The sequence below is a fragment of the Bufo bufo genome, chromosome 3 (assembly GCF_905171765.1).
Source record: "Bufo bufo chromosome 3, aBufBuf1.1, whole genome shotgun sequence".
Taxonomy (NCBI): Eukaryota; Metazoa; Chordata; class Amphibia; order Anura; family Bufonidae; genus Bufo; species Bufo bufo.
The window spans coordinates 54,402,990-54,423,769 of NC_053391.1; the positions used below are offsets into that span (position 1 = coordinate 54,402,990).

The 20,780-nt window shown below is 45.9% G+C and overlaps 1 protein-coding gene across 1 annotated transcript in view; it reads left to right on the forward strand.

Moving 5' to 3' along the window:
* The first annotated feature begins 1,632 nt into the window (after window positions 1–1,632).
* The window catches only part of MRPL39 (mitochondrial ribosomal protein L39), a 99,909-nt gene continuing 80,761 nt past the window's right edge, over window positions 1,633–20,780 (forward strand). The window contains exons 1-2 of the mRNA XM_040423213.1: window positions 1,633–1,770; window positions 5,778–5,984. Coding sequence (XP_040279147.1) covers window positions 1,722–1,770; window positions 5,778–5,984 — 256 coding nt within the window. The 5' untranslated portion in view covers window positions 1,633–1,721. The remainder of the gene's footprint in view (window positions 1,771–5,777; window positions 5,985–20,780) is intronic.

Genomic DNA, 20,780 nt, shown 5'->3' on the forward strand with positions numbered 1-20,780 from the left:
CCCCTCGGAAGCACTACGGAGTGCTTCCGTGGGGTTGCGTCCCGTACTTCCTGCCCTCAAAAAGATAGAACACGTCCTATCTTTTTGCGGAATGGGCGGATCGCGGACCCATTAAAGTGAATGGGTCCGCGATCTGATGTGGCTGACCTACGGCCGGCGATCGTGCATTGCGGCCCGCAATGGGTCGCACACGTTTGTGTGAACTCGGCCTAAGGCCTCATGCACACGACATTATTTTTTCACGGTCCGCAAAACGGGGTTCGGTTGTTCCGTGTCTGTTTTTTTCTGTGTGTCTTCCTTGATTTTTGGAGGATCACCAGACAAGAAAAGTAAAAAAAATCTAAGTCAAGTTTGCCTTGAAAATGATAGGAAAAAAACGGACACGGATCACGGACGACAATCTTGTGTGCCGCCGTGTTTTTTCACGGACCCATTGACTTGAATGGGTCCGCGAAACGTTGTCCGTCAAAAAAATAGGACAGGTCATATTTTTTTGATGGACTGGAAACACGGATCACGGACGCGGATGACAAACGGTGCATTTTCCGAGTTTTCCACGGACCCATTGAAAGTCAATGGGTCTGCAGAAAATCACGGAAAACGGAACAACGGACACGGATGCACACAACGGTCGTGTGCATGAGGCCTAAGAGACATAACTTTTTTATTTTTCAGTTCACATAGCCATATGGGGGCTTATTTTTGCAGCACAAGTTGTATGTTTTAATGACACCGTATAATTTACTATGTCTTGTATTGGAAAACAAGAAAAAAATCTTTTGCGCTGTGAAATTAAATTAAATTCCGCTACGGTTTTTTAGGTTTTGATATCACGGCATTCACTGTGCACTAAAAATGACATGATGTCCTTGTCCTGTGGGAAATCTATCTGGGAAACATTCCCAGTTTAACTCCCATTGAAAAGGGTTGTCCCGGTGTTTAATATTGGTGCTGTGTCCTCAGGATTGATGGGGTCTAACTCTCGGCACCCCTCACTGATCAGCTGTATAAGGAGGCCGCGGCGCTCCAGTGCGCACCAAGCTCAGCGCCGTCCATTTTATATTGGCTGTGCTTGGCCATTCCCATGAATGTACTTGGGCTAAGTGACCGATGAACATGGCGTCACAGGAGCGCCATGGTCCCTTCAAATAGTTGCTAGTCGGGGTCCTGGGATCAGACTTCCAGCGACCTGAGGACGAGTCGTCAATATTAAACACCCGGAAAACCCCTTTTAATTGTTATACAGTAAACAAAATCGCCATGCTAATTCTTGCAGCGGTTACGGCGCGGAGGTTGCGCTATGTGGGCGCTTACGGATTAGCCCCATTGAATTGGGCTAAAACTGGGGGCTGATATGGCGTGCACGTGTATCTGCAAGAAAAATTTGAGGGTCCTCCAAGGATTCCAGGAATTTTTTCCGCTGCGTGAACACACCCTTATGGAGCATCCCGCCTGGTGTGGCTAGCACAGGGTAACTATTGGGGCCACTAGTTATTTGGGGTCCAGGAGAAGGCTGAGCACCGAGAACTTGTGGAGAAGACGCTCACTTCCCCTGTATTGTGGGCGAGGAGCGCCCTCTGGTGGCCGCCTGACGCAGCACCCCCGGAACCTTGTACACCGCGTCTTTGTTTTCGGGAGGGTGGGTTTAGCCTACGCACCGGTGCACATGTGTGCTTGTTACTGTCACTGAATGTCACAGAAACAGTAGAAGCCGGTGCGGGATGTGGTGCGGAGCGGTGATGGCGGGCAGCCGGGCTCTGCGGGGCAGGAGTAAGTGACGGAGGGACGGCCGGGGGTGCTAGGAAATGGCAGCCGCATAACGGGGGATCCTGTAACTAGCAGCGCTCCTATTGTGAGACTACAAGTCCCAGCATGCACTGCTCCATCTGTATACTCTTCCAGTAACCTTGGTGGTATATAGAGTAGCATACGTCAGTGTATGATTCGGGGCCCCCAGAATGACGAGGTGGTGGCTCCATTCAGCCCCTGGTGGCAGACAGACGTGTTGTGCCGTCCATTAATGGCCCACCACGAGACTGTGCCCCTGATGTACCCCAGCAGATGGCGTAATAGTGGTGATCATGGCGGCTACGCTGGAGGCGCCCTCTGTCTGCCCATTGGTGACCATGGCGGGGTGCCGAGGGGGTTGCCAACATAGCTGAGACCCCCGGGAATGCCAGGGAGGAGATGTGTCCGTTTAGTGTACTTTCACACTTGCGGCAGAGGATTCCGGCAGTCCTGACGCAGATGGATGGCATTTGTCAGACGGATCCAGATGCGGATCCGTCTGAAAAATGCATTGAAATACCGGATCCGTCTCTCCGGTGTCATCTGGAAAAACGTATATATATATATTTTTTTTCATTTTTAAAGGTCTGCGCATGGGGCCGGATCCGGCATTCCGACAAGTGTTCTGGAATTTTGGACGGAGAAAATGCTGCGGTATTTTCTCAGTCCAAAAACCGTACAGTAACTGAACTGAAGACATCCAGAACGGAATGCTTTCCATTCAGAACGCATTAGTCTACTTTCACACTGGCGTTTTGGCTTTCTGTTTGTGAGATCCGTTCAGGGCTCTCACTCGCGGTCCAAAAACGGATCAGTTTTGCCCTAATGCATTCTGACTGGAAAAGGATCCGCTCAGAAAGTATCAGTTTGCCTCCGTTCCGTCTCCATTCCGCTCTGGAGGCTGCTTGCAGCGTTTTGGTGTCCGTCTGACGAAACTGAGCCAAACGGATCCGTCCTGACACACAATGTAAGTCAATGGGGACGGATCCGTTTTCTCTGACACAATCTGGCACAATAGAAAACGGATCCGTCCTCTATTGACTTTCAATGGTGTTCAAGACGGATCCGTCTTGGCTATGTTACAGATAATACAACCGGATCCGTTCTGATCGGATGCAGGCGGTTGTATTATCTGAATAGATCCATGACGGATCCGCACCAAACACGAGTGTGAAAGTAGCCTTAGGATAAAACTGATCAGTTCTTTTCTGATATTGAGCCCCTAGGACGGATCTCAAGGCCAGAAAAGAATAACGCTAGTGTGAAAGTACTCTTAGTAACGACTTGCATTCTCCATGTAATGGTACAGATGGGTATTACCAGTTGGGGGGTGTCCCTGCACAGTCTGCCACTGACAGCACTGATTGGGCAGACACCGCCTAGTGGTGACACCCAGCAGTACATCTACTGCAGACTGCTGGCAATTTATTTGTAAACTTCTAACAGGAATAATAGAGGAATGTCACAAAATAGGGACATTGTCATTACATGGGGGATGCATGTGGTTACTAAAACAGACATGTCAGGAGAGGGAAAGGGTATTCTCTACCTGGAAGATAGGGGGCAGTTATTAGATTGGTGGGGGTCCTACTGCTGGACCCCCGCCAATCATGAGAATGGGGATTCCTTACCTCTAGAACAGTACGGAGTGGCAGGTCCGGCATTCGCACTGCTGCTTCATTCGTCTCTGGAAATCCCACAGTAATGAATGGCGCAGCAGTGCGAATGCCGGACCTGGCTGGAATCTGTATTGAACGTCTCCAGTAGGACCAGTAGTCAGTGGCCGGGGGAGGGGTTGTGGGTACGAGGACTCTCTAGTACACGCTCTGTAATGAGTGGACTCTAGAGGCGTCCAATACTGATTTTGGCGCAGTGGCCGGCTCAGTCCACGTAAGTGCCCGCGGCGTCTGTGTCTCCAGTCTATACCACCCGCAGACAGGGCATCAGAAAACCAGTGATAGGTTCTCTAGAATTAGGGCACGGGGCCACGTGACTTTATTATCAGTGGTATTGACATGCTGCAACTGCGACGCAAAAGTCACAAAAAGTACGACTTGGATAGATTTCTTGTCGCGTCGCATTGTGATGTCATTGACTATCGCTACTTTTCTGCAACAAGAAGTCGCATATCGCCACGTAGCTGTAGCCTTTTATGACTTATGTCGCCATGTAGCTGGACCCTTACAGTATCAGGCAAGTGCATGAGACGTGATGTGCCCATGGAAAGAGCTGCGGTGCGGAATTATCTATCCCTCCGTGTCAGTTTGGCCACTGAATGTTTGTGGATTTGTTGCAGATTTTCTCCATTGACGTCAGTGGAGAATGAAAAGCTGCAATAAAAGCTGCCAGTCCTTACGGCTGCGGATGTGGATGATGTGGATGTGGATGTGGATGATGTGGTTTTCAAAGCCATTGATTTTCAGCACCATCACTTTGTCTTGCGAATTTTCTTTAAAATTGTTTGAAGATCCAACCAGAGTCAACTTGGCTTAAAGGGGTTGTCTCACTTCAGCAAATGGCATTTATCATGTAGGGAAAGTTAACACAAGGCACTTACTAATGTATTGTGATTGTCCATATTGTCTCCTTTGCTGGCTGGGTTCATTTTTCCATCACATTATGCACTGCTCGTTTCCATGGTTACGACCACCCTGCAATCCATCAGCGGTGGCCGTGCTTGTACACTATAGGAAGAAGTGCTTGTTTGAAACGGCCACCGCTGCAGCACAGATATGAGGTGGCCAGGACGGGAGATGCTGAGCATGCACGGCTATATACAGTCCCGGTCACCAGAGGGGCCAGCACTTCTTCCTATAGTGTACCAGCACGACCACTGATGCTGGATTGCAGGGTGGTCATAACCATGGAAACGAGCAGTGTATAATGTGATGGAAAAATGAATCTGGCCAGCAAAGGAGGCAATATGGAGAATCACAATACATTAGTAAGTGCCTTGTGTTAACTTTCTCTACATGATAACTATCATTTACTCAAGTGAGACGACCCCTTTAAAGGGGTACTCCTTCTTTTAGATATTGATGACCTATCCGTCAAATAGGTCATCAATATCGGATCGATGGAGATCCAACATCCGGCACCACCACTGATTAACTCTTTCAGAAGCATAACAGTGGATGGGGCTGGAAGTAAAAGCTCCGTCCTCTGTGTAGTTTCCAATAGTTTCCCTGGATTGGGAGCTGAGCTGCTGTACGCCAGCATAGCCGCTACACAGTGGATGAGCCTTCGGGCTCCCTCCGCCCCCAGCCTTCGCCTTCAGGCTCCCTCCGCCCCCAGCCTTCGCCTTCAGGCTCCCTCCGCCCCCAGCCTTCGCCTTCGGCCTCCCTCCGCCCCCAGCCTTCGCCTTCGGCCTCCCTCCGCCCCCAGCCTTCGCCTTCGGCCTCCCTCCGCCCCCAGCCTTCGCCTTCGGCCTCCCTCCGCCCCCAGCCTTCGCCTTCGGCCTCCCTCCGCCCCCAGCCTTCGCCTTCGGCCTCCCTCCGCCCCCAGCCTTCGCCTTCGGCCTCCCTCCGCCCCCAGCCTTCGCCTTCGGCCTCCCTCCGCCCCCAGCCTTCGCCTTCTGCCTCCCTCCGCCCCCAGCCTTCGCCTTCTGCCTCCCTCCGCCCCCAGCCTTCGCCTTCTGCCTCCCTCCGCCCCCAGCCTTCGCCTTCGGGCTCAATAAAATTTGATAGAATAGAAAGCCACCCTCCAAAATAAATGAATAAATAAAATAAAAAAAGTATAAAAAGAATTTTAGAAAATGGTACCACTGTAATCGTAACAACCTGTTAAATAAAAATACCACATCATGAAAAAAAAAAAAAAGCAGAGATAATGGGCCAGTTACATTTTTCTGCTGGGGTTGTTGCTTAGCAGTGCTGGTGACGACTCTGTCCTGGGCTTCCCGTCCGTCACACTGACGTGCTGGTGGCTCCCCCTTCTGGTTTGTTCTTCCATTTTAATGTGTGTCCGTGTCTCCTTTCTCTTTCCTCTAGGATTTTACTCTGTGGCCACAGCCAATAAACTGTCTGCAGCTGAAGTCTCTCGGCGGCGGTCGGAGCTGTATGACCAGGAGAAGGAGAGGCAGTTATCGCTGAACCTGCGCACCGAGAAGATCGAGGTGAAACACGTGGGGAAGACGGATCCGGGCGCCGTGTTTGTGATGAACAAAGGGCTGTCCACTCCGTTCAACTGCGCCATGCGTAAGTCCCCCCGTCTGTTCTCTTACTGTCAGGTTCCCCCACGTTATTTTACAGAAGAAGGCAAAAAAAAACTTCTGAGGAGGTCACCAGTTGCTTCATTTTAGGTGGAATCCTTTCTTCCTGTCTCCAGGCATGGCCTCAGAATAGATCTCTGGGTCGGAGACCTATCGCCATCGCATAAAAACAAGTCTATCTTTCAAGAAACACATCCAGGCCCCTCTTGAATTCCTTTATTGTACTCCCCATCACCACCTCCTCAGGCAGAGAGTTCCATAGTCTCACTGCTCTTACCGTAAAGAATCCTCTTCTATGTTTGTGTACAAACCTTCTTTCCTCCAGACGCAGAGGATGTCCCCTCGTCACAGTCACAGTCCTGGGGATAAATAGCTGATGGGAGAGATCTCTGTACTGACCCCTGATATATTTATACATCGTTGTTAGGTATCACCTTCTGTACTACAGTCTACCCATGTCCTAAGAAATACTGGAGGGCATGGGCTGAGAGTCAGGGGCCCACAGCAGTGCAAACTTCTCCATGACTAGCAGAGCTGCTGCCCCCTTATTTTTAGGATAGGAGGGGGTTCCAGCTGCCAGAACACCCATTAGAAGAATGAGGGCATCTCTTAGCCCTCACTCAGATGCAGGAAAACCTTTTGGATTACTGTGGCGTCCGGTTTGTGTAGAGGTAAAATGAGATTCTCCTCCTGTCCAAGCATCTAGTCCACTCTGATGCACCTCGGCAGCAGCTGCCTGGCATTGATGGTCCCAAGTTCCTAACTTTGCAGTTTTACTTTAAAGGGCCGATTCATGCTGCAGATTTCCACCATGGGTTTTGCCCTTTGCAATGCGAATAGTTGATTCATACATTGCCAGGAGCGATAACTGAGGAATGGCACAACAGCGGTCAAAAGAGCCGCCAGGTTCTTGCTAACGTCAGCCTTGCTGCTGAGTATTGTGTAAATGCTTTATGGGAGATTTATTGTCCCTTTCAAAGATTTTGATCTGGAGGGGTCCGACCACTGGGACCCCCGCTGATCACGAGAATGACGGCTCATGTTCGTCCGTTTGAAAGGATTGGCGGACACGCATGTGCTCTGCTGCTTCATTTAACCCTATGATGCTGTCAGAAATAGCCGAGCACGTGTACCTGGCTATGTCTGACAGTCCTATAGAGCTGAATCGAGCAGACACCCATGAGTGAGACCACCAACGGCTTTGCACACCTTGACAGACAGCAAGTCTTATCAATAGGCGGAGGGTGCGGGCTCTGTAACCCGGCGGACATCTTCCTGCAGTGGCCGGGATTGAAGATAACTCTGCTCATGGCAGTTTAACCCCTCGGATTCCATGATGCTCAGTAGTGACCGCTGCATCTGTACGGTTAGACAGAAAGAGGGAGCGCCCTCTCTCCCCCTCTTGCAGTGTGTAATTGAATGGCGGTAAAATAACACTGCACGGCAATACCGAACTATGGCGGTATGCTGTGCAAGCAGTCGCAGGTTCACCCTTTAGGCTACTTTCCCTTTCCGCTATTGAGATCCGTCATAGTATCTCAATAGCGGGGGGAAAACGCTTCAGTTTTGTCCCCATTCATTGTCAACGGGGACAAAACTGAATTGAACGAAACGGAGTCCACCAAAATGCATTCCGGTTGGTTGCGTCCCCATCGCGGACAGAATAACACAGCAAGCAGCGTTTTTCTGTCCGCGACGTGGTGCGGAGCAAGGCGGGTCCGTCATGACTCATAATGTAAGTCAATGGGGACGGATCCGTTTTCTCTGACACAATCGAAAACGGATCCGTCCCCCATTGACTTTCAATGCAGTTCATGACGGATCCGTCTTTGCTATGTTACAGATAATACAAACGGATCCGTTCTGAATGGATGCCTACGGTTGTATTATCTAAACGGAAGCGTTTTTGCTGATCCATGACTGATTCAGCAAAAACACTGGAAAGTCCATAAGAGGGCAAAAAATATAAACAAACATCAAAATTAAAGGGTCACTGATTTTTCAAAAAAACTTGTAATATTAGACACTTAGAATAAAATAGAAATATCAGTAACTCATATGCCCCCTATGGTTTATAACTTTGGTATCTCCATAACTGTACTGACCTGCAGAATGAGGTTATTATGTAATATCATATACTGAATGCTGTAAAAATCACACCAAAAAACAGTGGCGGACCTTCATTTTTTTTTCTATTCCAACCACCAAATAATTTTTTTTACAGTTCTGTAGTACATGATCGAAAACATTTGATTGGTGCCATTGAAAAATACATGAAAATGTCATTGACAACGTTTGCTTGTTTCTATGGTTTTGTATCTACACCTTTTTCTATACTAGGCAGTAAGAGTACATAGTACCCGAGGCTGCCACTAGAGGGAGCCCTCCTACCACGGTTCGTGCATGTGCGCACATCTGCAGCAGGTTCTAGGAAATGAACTTGATGCTTCTCCAACCTCGGGTTATTCATGGTTTCCAGATTTCATGCACAACACACACACGTTCTGCATGCAGGGGCTTATGGGGGTCGTCCTGTCAAACTAATGAGGAGATAACTTCTAGACTGGACCAGGGTGAGTCAATGGATGTCATACGTCTTGACTTCTCCAAAGCATTTGATACTGTACCGCATAAAAGGTTAGTATATAAACTGAGAATGTGGGTAAGTAACTGGCTGAGGGATAGGAAATAGAGGGTGGTTATTAACAGTACACACTCAGATTGGGTCACTGTCACTAGTGGAGTACCTCAGGGGTCAGTATTGGGCCCTATTCTCTTCAATATATTTATTAATGATCTTGTAGAAGGCTTGCATAGTAAAGTATACATTTTTTCAGATGACCCTAAACGATGTAAAGTAATTAACACTGAAGAGGAAAATATACTGTGTATGTGTATATATATATATCCGTATACTGTGTGTGTGTGTGTGTATATATATATATATATTTATATATATATATATATATATATATATATATATATATATATATATATATATATCCGTATACTGTGTGTGTGTGTGTGTGTGTGTGTGTATATATATATATATATATATATATATATATATATATATATAAAATATATACACACACACTACAGAGGACAGTATACTGTGTGTATATATATATATATATATATATATATATATATATACTATAAAGGGCAGTCTACTGTGTATGTATATATATATATTACAGAGGGCAGTCTACTGTGTATGTATGTATGTATATATATATATTACAGAGGGCAGTCTACTATGTATGTATATATATATATATATGCTACAGAGGGCAGTCTACTGTGTGTATATATACTACAGAGGGCAGTCTACTGTGTGTATATATACTACAGAGGGCAGTATTAGAGATGAGCGAATTTCATGTTATAAAATTCGTTCAGGCTTCGTTTGGTGGTAAAAGCCAAATTGCGATATGGATTCCGTAACCACGGACCATAACGCAATTCTATGACAGAATGCATAACGGAATGTCTTAAGAGGCATTCCATTATTCATTCTGTCATAATAGAAGTCTACAGGCTGCATAACGGAAACGGGACAGATCAGTTTTGCAGCACATAGACTTCTATTATGACGGAATGAATAATGGAATGCCTCTAAAGGCATTCCGTTATGCATTCCGTCATAGAATTGAGTTATGGTCCGTGGTAACAGAATCCATAACGCAATTTGGCTTTTACCACCAAACAAAACCTGAACGAATTTCAAAATAATGAAATTCACTCATCTCTAGACAGTATACTGTGTGTATATACTACAGAGGACAGTATACGGCTGCAGATGGATCTGGATAGATTGGAGGCTTGGGCAGATAAGTGGCAGATGAGGTTTAACACTGATAAATGCGAGGTTATGCACATGGGAAGGAATAATGCAAGTCACCCGTACATACTAAATGGTAAAACACTCGGTAACACTGACATGGAAAAGGATCTAGGAATTTTAATAAACAGCAAACTAAGCTGCAAAAACCAGTGTCAGGCAGCTGCTGCCAAGGCCAATAAGATAATGGGTTGCATCAGAAGGGGCATAGATGCCCGTGATAAGAACATAGTCCTACCACTTTACAAATCGCTAGTCAGACCACACATGGAGTACTGTGTACAGTTCTGGGCTCCTGTGAACAAGGCAGACATAGCAGAGCTGGAGAGGGTCCAGAGGAGGGCAACTAAAGTAATAACTGGAATGGGGGGACTACAGTACCCTGAAAGATTATCAAAATTAGGGTTATTCACTTTAGAAAAAAGATGACTGAGGGGAGATCTAATTAATATGTATAAATATATCAGGGGGCAGTACAGAGATCTATCCCATCATCTATTTATCCCCAGGACGGTGACTGTGACGAGGGGACATCCTCTGCGTCTGGAGGAAAGAAGGTTTGTACACAAACATAGAAAAGGGTTCTTTACGGTAAGAGCAGTAAGACTATGGAACTCTCTGCCTGAGGAGGTGGTGATGGTGAGTACAATAAAGGAATTCAAGAGGGGCCTGGATGTATTTCTGGAGCGTAATAATATTACAGGCTATAGCTACTAGAGAGGGGTCGTTGATCCTGGGAGTTATCTGATTGGAGTCAGGAATTGGCTTCTACCTCATAGGGGTTTTTTGCCTTCCTCTGGATCCACTTGCAGGATGACAGGCCGAACTGGATGGATTTTTTCCATCCTTACAAACTATGTTACTATCAGTCTATGAACATCTGTAGACTTCTCTATGTCCAGTGCTGGGATCTGTCACTGTGTAGCAGGAGACGTCACTGAATGTTTACTCCCTGCTCCATAGGCGCAATGCAGCGGTAAATCTGGTAGCAGACTCTTAGGGCGATGGACAGGAAGGTGAATTGTCAGCTCCTGCCTCCATTATCTGGTGACCGTCGCCTACGTTACTCAGGAAGGAGGAGCTGCTGTTGGATCCATGTAATACATTGTATGCATCATAAATAGTGAAGCATATTTGCTTTTTATATTGTGTTTAAAATTGATCCAGTGAAATATGACATTTACTTGCGTAGTATGGCTCCACCTGGTGGTCACAGTGTATAGCTATGTGCTCATTCACCTAAAGGCCCATTCAGATGGCCATAGTGTTTTGCGGTCCACAGAACATGGATACCAACCGCTTCCGTACCGCATTTTGAGGACCGCACATGGCCGGCCCTGTGATTGAAATGACTATTCTTGTCCGCGATTGTGGACAAGAAAAGGACATGCTCTATCTTTCTCGCAGGGCAGCGGAACGGAACTACGAATGCGGACAGCACACGGTGTGCTGTCCACTTCTTTTGCGGCCGCGTTGAAATGAATGGGTCCGCACGCTTTCTGCAGAACGGATGTGGACCCATTCATCTGGTCGTCTGAATGAGCCCTAAGGCTGGGGTTACACCGCAATTTTGGGCAAAACCAATTGCATGACCTAAGATTTCTGTGTAACTGTGTCGCCATTGAACTGAATGGGGTCGCAGTGCAACTTGCCAGTTACTACCCCCCCCAGAATTGCAAAAAAATAATTGAACATTGCTGGATTTTTTATTTTTTTTGCAATTCTGGGCTAGTGGCAACTGGTAAGTTGTGCTGCGGGCCCATTCATTTCACCGGCTCTACAGCGATCTTTGGTGTGGTGGCCAAGATCCCACTATAGCGCCTGCTGAATGCAGCCATGTTCTGCGACTCTCCCAACAGTCGGGTATTTCACCGCGATCCTCTGTTCACTGCAGCCAATAGAAATAGGAAGGAGAGACATTTTGGGACAGATACTTGTATTGTCTTCTCACTATGAGAGACCTGGCTGTGGGGAGAGACACTGAGCATGCCTGACCTGCACACTGCTATCTGCTCTGACCACCAGGTGGCGTCGTAATATTTAACCCTTTAGTGACCACCAATACCCCTTTTTACAGAGGTCACTAAGGGGCCTTAGGCTGGGCCGCCGCCTCTTTACTACGGGCTAGTCTAAGCGCTGGACGGGTCTCCCGTGCAGAGGAGAATGGGCGCTCAGCTCTCACGTTAGTCAATGCCCTGGACTGGCAGAAACGCCCATCTTTGCTGTTTAACCCTTTAGATGCCATGCTTCATAGCGACTGCGACATCGAAGTGGTATACAGAGGGAGCAGACTCCCTCTGTCCCCCATCGGCACAAATGACATTGCGGGGTGTCGATGCCTAATCCAGGCCTGCCGTGTATCCTAGCAGGCTGCGCCTCTCTGACGACTGTCGGTAAAGCACCGACAGTGTAATTCTCTTGTACCCTTAGGATACCGGAGGTTTTTCTTTTGTTTTTGCGTTTATATTTTTCTTCCTTATCTTCCTTGAGCCATAACCTTTTTATTTTTCCTTTCACATAGCTGTATGAGGGCTTATTTTTTGCTGGAAAAGTAGTACTTTCTAATGCCGCCATTTAATATGGCCTACAATGTAGTGGGAAGCGGGGAAAAAACTCCAAATGTGGTGGAATTGAAAAAGAAGACGCAATTCCTCCACTGTTTCATGGGTTTTGTTTCCACGGCGTTCCGTTTTGTGGCAAAACTGACCCGTGCCCTTCATTCTCTGGGTCAGTACGATTACAAAGATACCACACATGTACAGGTTTTATATGTCTAAATGGTGTAAAAAGAAATGTAAACTTTTTTATTTTTTTATTTTTATTTTTTCATCACCATATTCTGACCCCCATAACTTTTCTTAATAGTTCTATCTACTGAGTTGTGTGGGGGCTCATATTTTGCGTGACAATCCGTAGTTTTTATTAATATCATTTTGGAGTGTGTGTGATTTATTATTTTTTTTTTGATCACATTTTATTTTTTTGGGGTAAGAGAAGCAATGAGATATTGGCCATTTTGACCCTCTTTTTCCGTTACGCCTTTCGCCGTATTGGAAAAATATTTGTATATTTTATTATAAACCTAAAATCCAATGGCGCTAAGCTGCAGCCTAACTACCGCTGCGGTGCCGCTACTGATGTAAGGTCCCCCACGACACACTTCCCCTATTAATGTACCGTTTTACAGAGGTTCCTGTGCAGTCACACCGCCGAGTGCAAAGACTAAAATGACCCTGCTATGCTCCGCTGTGGCTCCGGTGCCCATATCTGTCCTCTCCGGTGCCGGTACTTGTTTTCAGGGTAAGATGGGAGATGCTGTATGATTGTACAGAGGAGCGTGCCCCGGCCGGTGGCTCTGCTCTGTTCCTTACTCAAAAAACTCGCGCTCACATGGAGCGGTTGGTGACGTCACTTTCTGAGTTACGAGAAGGAATGTTAAAAAAATAAAATAAAAATGAACTCTGAAAGTGACGTCACGAACCGCTCCATGTAAGCGGAGCCCCACCATGATTGCCCATTGCTCCAGCGCCGTACATGTAGAGGGGTTGTGCAGCCAGTAATATTGATGACCTATCCTCCGCCGATCAGTGCTACTTTCTCTTCAAGATTACGCTGCGTGTCGACTCGGAAGTCTCGGCAGCGCAGTGTAACTACAAGGGCTTGTTCCGTTGACTTGAATGGAGCGAGTACTTGTAAGGGTACTATCACACTAGCGTTTTCTTTTCCGGTATTGAGTTCTGTCACAGGGGCTCAATACCAGAAAAAAACTGATCAGTTTTATCCTAATGCGTTCTGAATGGAGAGCAATCCGTCCAGGATGCATCAGTTCAGTCCCTCTAACGTTCTTTGGCCGGAGAAAATACCGCGGCATGCTGCAGTTTTCTCTCCGGCCAAAAATCCTCAACACTTGCCGGAATGCGGATCCGGCATTAATTTCCATTGAAATGTATTAGTGCCGGATCCGGCATTAAAATTTCCGCATTGACGGATCCATTCTTCCGGTCCGCGCATGCGCAGACCTTTTTAAATCTGTGGAAAAAAAATATACCGGATCCATTTTTCCGGATGACAACCGGAAAGACGGATCCAGTATTGCAATGCATTTGTCAGACGGATCCGGATCCGTCTGACTAATGCGTCCGAATTGCCGGACGTTCTGGCGACGGAACTGCCTGCCGGAATCCTCTGCCGCAAGTAAGTACCCTAAATACACTTCACCGCTGCTGCAAGCTCGAGGAAGTGCAGTACAATCTTGAAGAGGTAGTAGAGCTGTACGAGCGCCTCCTCCTCCTCTTCAAACAGCTGATCGGCAGGGGTACTGGGTGTCAAAAGATCGCCTATCGTAGTCCCCTTGTGGGAGTGTTAAATGATTTAAAACAAAAAACAAAAAAACTCCAAAGTTTAAAAAAAAATTCACCTGTTTTTTTCAATGGTACAATTGCAAAAATAAAAACCCCTCTACATATTTGGTATCGCCTCATCCATAGCAACTCGCACTGCGCAATTTTCATGTAATTTATCCAATACGGTAAACGGCTTAAAAAACAGAGTAAAGTTATCATGTTATTTATGCTTGAAAATGAACGCCACAAAATTTATGACGTAAAAACTCAATGCCAGAATTGCTGTTTTTTTTTTTCATCCCCCCCCCCCCCCCCGAAATAATAAATAAAAGTTAACAAGTAAGTTATGAGTACCTCAAAAGGGGGCCAAAAACGGCTACATCGACAGAAAAATAAAAAAAGATATAGCTCCTGGAGCACGACGATAAGAAAATGGGAAAAAAAGACCACATTTGGTCATTAACCACCTCAGCCCCCTTAGCTTAAACACCCTGAAAGACCAGGCCACTTTTTACACTTCTGACCTACACTACTTTCACCGTTTATTGCTCGGTCATGCAACTTACCACCCAAATGAATTTTACCTCCTTTTCTTCTCACTAATAGAGCTTTCATTTGGTGGTATTTCATTTCTGCTGACATTTTTACTTTTTTTGTTATTAATCGAAATTTAACGATTTTTTTGCAAAAAAATGTCATTTTTCACTTTGTTGTAAAATTTTGCAAAAAAAAACGAGATCCATATATAAATTTTGCTCTAAATTTATTGTTCTACATGTCTTTGATAAAAAAAAAATGTTTGGGTAAAAAAAAAATGGTTTGGGTAAAAGTTATAGCGTTTACAAACTATGGTACAAAAATGTGAATTTCCGCTTTTTGAAGCAGCTCTGACTTTCTGAGCACCTGTCATGTCTCCTGAGGTTCTACAATGGCCAGACAGTACAAACACCCCACAAATGACCCCATTTCGGAAAGTAGACACCCTAAGGTATTCGCTGATGGGCATAGTGAGTTCATAGAACTTTTTATTTTTTGTCACAAGTTAGCGGAAAATGATGATTTTTTTTTTTTCTTACAAAGTCTCATATTCCACTAACTTGTGACAAAAAATAAAAAGTTCTATGAACTCACTATGCCCATCACGAAATACCTTGGGGTCTCTTCTTTCCAAAATGGGGTCACTTGTGGGGTAGTTATACTGCCCTGGCATTCTAGGGGCCCAATGGTGTGGTAAGGAGTTTGAAATCAAATTCTGTAAAAAATGACCAGTGAAATCCGAAAGGTGCTCTTTGGAATATGGGCCCCTTTGCCCACCTAGGCTGCAAAAAAGTGTCACACATCTGGTATCTCTGTATTCAGGAGAAGTTGAGGAATGTGTTTCGGGGTGTCTTTTTACATATACCCATGCTGGGTGAGATAAATATCTTGGTCAAATGCCAACTTTGTATAAAAAATGGGAAAAGTTGGCATTTGACCAAGATATTTCTCTCACCCAGCATGGGTATATGTAAAAAGACACCCCAAAACACATTCCTCAACTTCTCCTGAATACAGAGATACCAGATGTGTGACACTTTTTTTCAGCCTAGGTGGGCAAAGGGGCCCATATTCCAAAGAGCACCTTTCGGATTTCACTGGTCATTTTTTACAGAATTTGATTTCAAACTCCTTACCACACATTTGGGCCCCTAGAATGCCAGGGCAGTATAACTACCCCACAAGTGACCCCATTTTGGAAAGAAGAGACCCCAAGGTATTCGCTGATGGGCATAGTGAGTTCATGGAAGTTTTTATTTTTTGTCACAAGTTAGTGGAATATGAGACTTTGTAAGAAAAAAATAAATAAATAAAAAATCATCATTTTCCACTAACTTGTGACAAAAAATAAAAAATTCTAGGAACTCGCCATGCCCCTCACGGAATACCTTGGGGTGTCTTCTTTCCAAAATGGGGTCACTTGTGGGGTAGTTATACTGCCCTGGCATTTTCCAGGGGCCCTAATGTGTGGTAAGTAGGTAAATGACCTGTGAAATCCGAAAGGTGCTCTTTGGAATGTGGGCCCCTTTGCCCACCTAGGGTGCAAAAAAGTGTCACACATGTGGTATCTCCGTACTCGGGAGAAGTTGGGAATGTGTTTTGGGGTGTCATTTTACATATACCCATGCTGGGTGAGATAAATATCTTGGTCAAATGCCAACTTGTATAAAATAATGGGAAAAGTTGTCTTTTGCCAAGATATTTATCTCACCCAGCATGGGTATATGTAAAATGACACCCCAAAACACATTCCCCAACTTCTCCTGAGTACGGCGATACCAGATGTGTGACACTTTTTTGCAGCCTAAATGCGCAAAGGGGCCCACATTCCTTTTATGAGGGCATTTTTAGACATTTGGATCCCAGACTTCTTCTCACGCTTTAGGGCCCCTAGAATGCCAGGGCAGTATAAATACCCCACATGTGACCCCATTTTGGAAAGAAGACACCCCAAGGTATTCAATGAGGGGCATGGCGAGTTCATAGAAATTTATTTTTTTGGCACAAGTTAGCGGAAATTGATTTTATTTATTTTTTTCTCACAAAGTCTCCCTTTCCGCTAACTTGGGACAAAAATTTCAATCTTTCATGGACTCAATATGCCCCTCACGGAATACCTGGGGGTGTCTTCTTTCCGAAATGGGGTCACATGTGGGGTATTTATACTGCCCTGGCATTCTAGGGGCCCTAAAGCGTGAGAAGAAGTCTGGAATATAAATGTCTAAAAATTTTTACGCATTTGGATTCCGTGAGGGGTATGGTGAGTTCATGTGAGATTTAATTTTTTGACACAAGTTAGTGGAATATGAGACTTTGTAAGAAAAAAAAAAAAATTTCTGCTAACTTGGGCCAAAAAAATGTCTGAATGGAGCCTTACAGAGGGGTGATCAATGACAGGGGGGTGATCAATGACAGGGGGGGTGATCAATGACAGGGGGGGTGATCAATGACAGGGGGGGTGATCAATGACAGGGGGGGTGATCAATGACAGGGGGGGTGATCAATGACAGGGGGGTGATCAATGACAGGGGGGGTGATCAATGACAGGGGGGGTGATCAATGACAGGGGGGGTGATCAATGACAGGGGGGTGATCAATGACAGGGGGGTGATCAATGACAGGGGGGTGATCAGGGAGTCTATATGGGGTGATAACCACAGTCATTGATCACGCCCCTGTAAGGCTCCATTCAGACGTCCGTGTGCGTTTTGCGGATCCGATCCATCTATCAGTGGATCCGTAAAAATCATGCGGACATCTGAATGGAGCTTTACAGGGGGGTGATCAATGACAGGGGGGTAATCAATGACAGGGGGGTGATCAGGGAGTCTATATGGGGTGATCAGGGGTGATCAAGGGTGAATAAGGGGTTAATAAGTGACGGGGGGGGGGGGGGGGGGGGGTGTAGTGTAGTGTAGTGGTGCTTGGTGCTACTTTACTGAGCTACCTGTGTCCTCTGGTGGTCGATCCAAACAAAGGGGACCACCAGAGGACCAGGTAGCAGGTATATTAGACGCTGTTTTGATAACAGCGTCTAATATACCTGTTAGGGGTTAAAAAAATCACATCTCCAGCCTGCCAGCGAACGATCGCCGCTGGCAGGCTGGAGATCCACTCGCTTACCTTCCGTTCGGAATGAATCAACCACCTCCAGGACGCGTCTGTGCGTACAGCGGTCCGGAGGTGGTTAAAGGGGTTATCCCGTTAAGGCTACGTGCACACGAACGTTGTTTGTTTCCGTGTCCGTTCCGTTTTTTTTTGCGGATAGGATGTGGACCCATTCATTTCAATGGGTCCGCAAAAAATGCGGACAGCACACCGTGTGCTGTCCTTATCAGTATGTCCGTTCCGTAGCCCCCCCAAAAATAGAACATGTCCTATTCTTGTCTGTTTTAGGCATTGTTACAATGGATCCGCAAAAATCAACGGATGTCATCCGTTTTTGATTTTTTTTTGCGGACCGCAAAACACATACGGTTGTGTGCATGTAGCCTAATAATGTAAAAAATGGAATTTAGACATCAGATAGGACCTGACAATCTCGTTCTACCAAAGCTAGAACCAGCCCTGTACCTCACATGGATCCAGAGATCTCCCCAATTATTGGATTGTTCTGCCAGATTTATTTCAAGCTGGCTGTTTAAGGGGCGTGTCCATTCTCAGAGGGCGTGGCCTGTCTGCTGCAGCTGGTGGCAGTTGAAGGATGTAACTAAGCATGTGCTTCAATCTCAGCGACCAGGACAGAGAAATAAACAAAACAGCAGGTGGCGCTATACTGATAGATTTCAGTGAATAACTCCGTAGATATAATACATATTTAATTACACGCAATTACTAAAGTATTCAGATCCAGGTGCTGGTTTGAAAATTGTAGAATATTATTTGTGGGACAACCCCTTTAAGGCCCAATATAGACTGGATTGGATTGTTTGTAACGGCATGTAAATGACAAAAACGCTTCATTTTTTTGACCTACAGGACAACGCCTTTAAAGGGAACCTGTCACCGGGATTTTGGGTATAGGGCTGAGGACATGGTTTGCTAGATCGCCGCTAGCACATCCGCAATATCCAGTCCCCATAGCTCTGTGTGCTTTTATTGTGCAAGAAAAACGATTTGATACATATGCAAATTAACCTGAGATGAGTCCTGTACGTGAGATGAGTCAGGGACAGGACTCATCTTGGGTTAATTTGCATATAAATCAAATCTGTTTTTTACACAATAAAAGCACACAGAGCTATGGGGACTGGGTATTGCGGATGTGCTAGCGGCCATCTAGCAGCCCATGTCCTCAGCCCTATACCCAAAATCCCGATGACAGGTTCCCTTTAAAGGCGTTGTCCTGTAATTTTTTTTTCTTATTAAATTGTCAGAATAGCTTAAAAAAAAAAATTCACAAAAGTAGTTTCCTCACTGTGCTGGTCTCCCGACCCAGGATCACTGCAGGTCTCCACCTTCTCCTGCCTTTTGACATGCAGCAGGAAGTGACCGTTGAGCTAAACGCTGGGCGCAGGCAGTGACGGGGTGAGCGGTTGTTTCCTTTGTGTCGGCAGTGACCAGATTTTTATTTATTTTTCTAATGCTAATCTGACCCTTTAAAAAAACAAAAAAAAACTTACTGTCCAGACAACCCCTTTAATTCTGAGTTTGACAGGAGCACTATACGGTGTACATCTGACTTCAGTGGGCTTGTCCTAGGGGCAGGCGCAGGCTGACAGTATGATGATTTAGGTCATACTGTATATCGCTTGTCTCATTTCACTTTATCATTTTTTTGTTTCTGTTTTGGATTTTAAAGGGGTTGTCCATGTTTGCCAACCACCTCTCCCCCTCTGGGCAAACCTGCGAAGGGAAGCATACTTTCTGCCCTATGCCGGCTCCTGCCCTGCCGCTGCTCCACCTGGGTCCCTGGATGTAAACTCCCAGTAGTTTGACGCTGCTGCAGCCAATCGCTGGCCGCTGCAGCAACCTGCTCTCCTTGAATCTTTTTTAGATGAGAACGATCAGCTGGTTTACCTACAGTGTCCGCTTCCTTACAGCCCCGATTTGGGAGTATGGGGGCGCCTTACAGCAACCCTTTGCTTTTATTCCCTCTTTGTGTCCAGTACTGGTGGGCTCACACAATGAGACCGTCTTGTGGCAGAGAGATCCCTAATATTCTGCACTACAGGCTGCTCCTTCTACCAGCACTGAGCACATTAGGGGGACATTTTAGGAGAGAATAAAAAATAAGTGGTGATATCTAGACACAAGAGCGTGTTCTAAAAATGAATCCATTTGCAAAAAAAGTTTTTGTTTGTCCCAACAGAGAAACGTTATGTCATTGAGACTCAATTACCGTATTTTACCATATTATTCACTTTATAAAACACACATTTCCCCCAGTGCGTCGTAAAGTGAACACATTATGGAAGTATTCACTAGTAGGCAGTAGGTGTGTGGAGTGGTGAGCGAAGCGCTGCTAGTGCAGGCCTTACTGCTCCCCGGTCTTCTCCGGGCCCACACTGCGCTGTCCTGACTGCGTACACCGTCAGGATGTAGTGTGTGCACCATTACCTGACGCTGTGTGATGCCAGTACACGCTGCTAGTGCAGGCCTTTCTGCTCCCCGGTCTTCTCCGGGCCCACACTGCACTGTCCTGGCTGCGTACACCATCAGGATGTAGTGTGTGCACCATTACCTGACGCTGTGTGATGCCGGTACACAGTGCAGCGCAGGCCTTACTGCTCCCTGGTCTTCTCCGGGCCCACACTGCACTGTCCTGGCTGCGTACACCATCAGGATGTAGTGTGTGCACCATTACCTGACGCTGTGTGATGCCGGTACACAGTGCAGCGCAGGCCTTACTGCTCCCTGGTCTTCTCCAGGCCCTAATCTGAGGTCCAGGGTGGATAAAAATCAATTATTTTTTAAAAAAAAACTAAAAAATTTGATTTTTTTTATTTAAATCTGATATTTTTTTTTATTTTATCTAAAATGCTTTTTGAGGAAAATATATTACCATCCAATGGTTATTCCATCATGAAATAAAGATTAGTTTTTTAATTATGTAGAA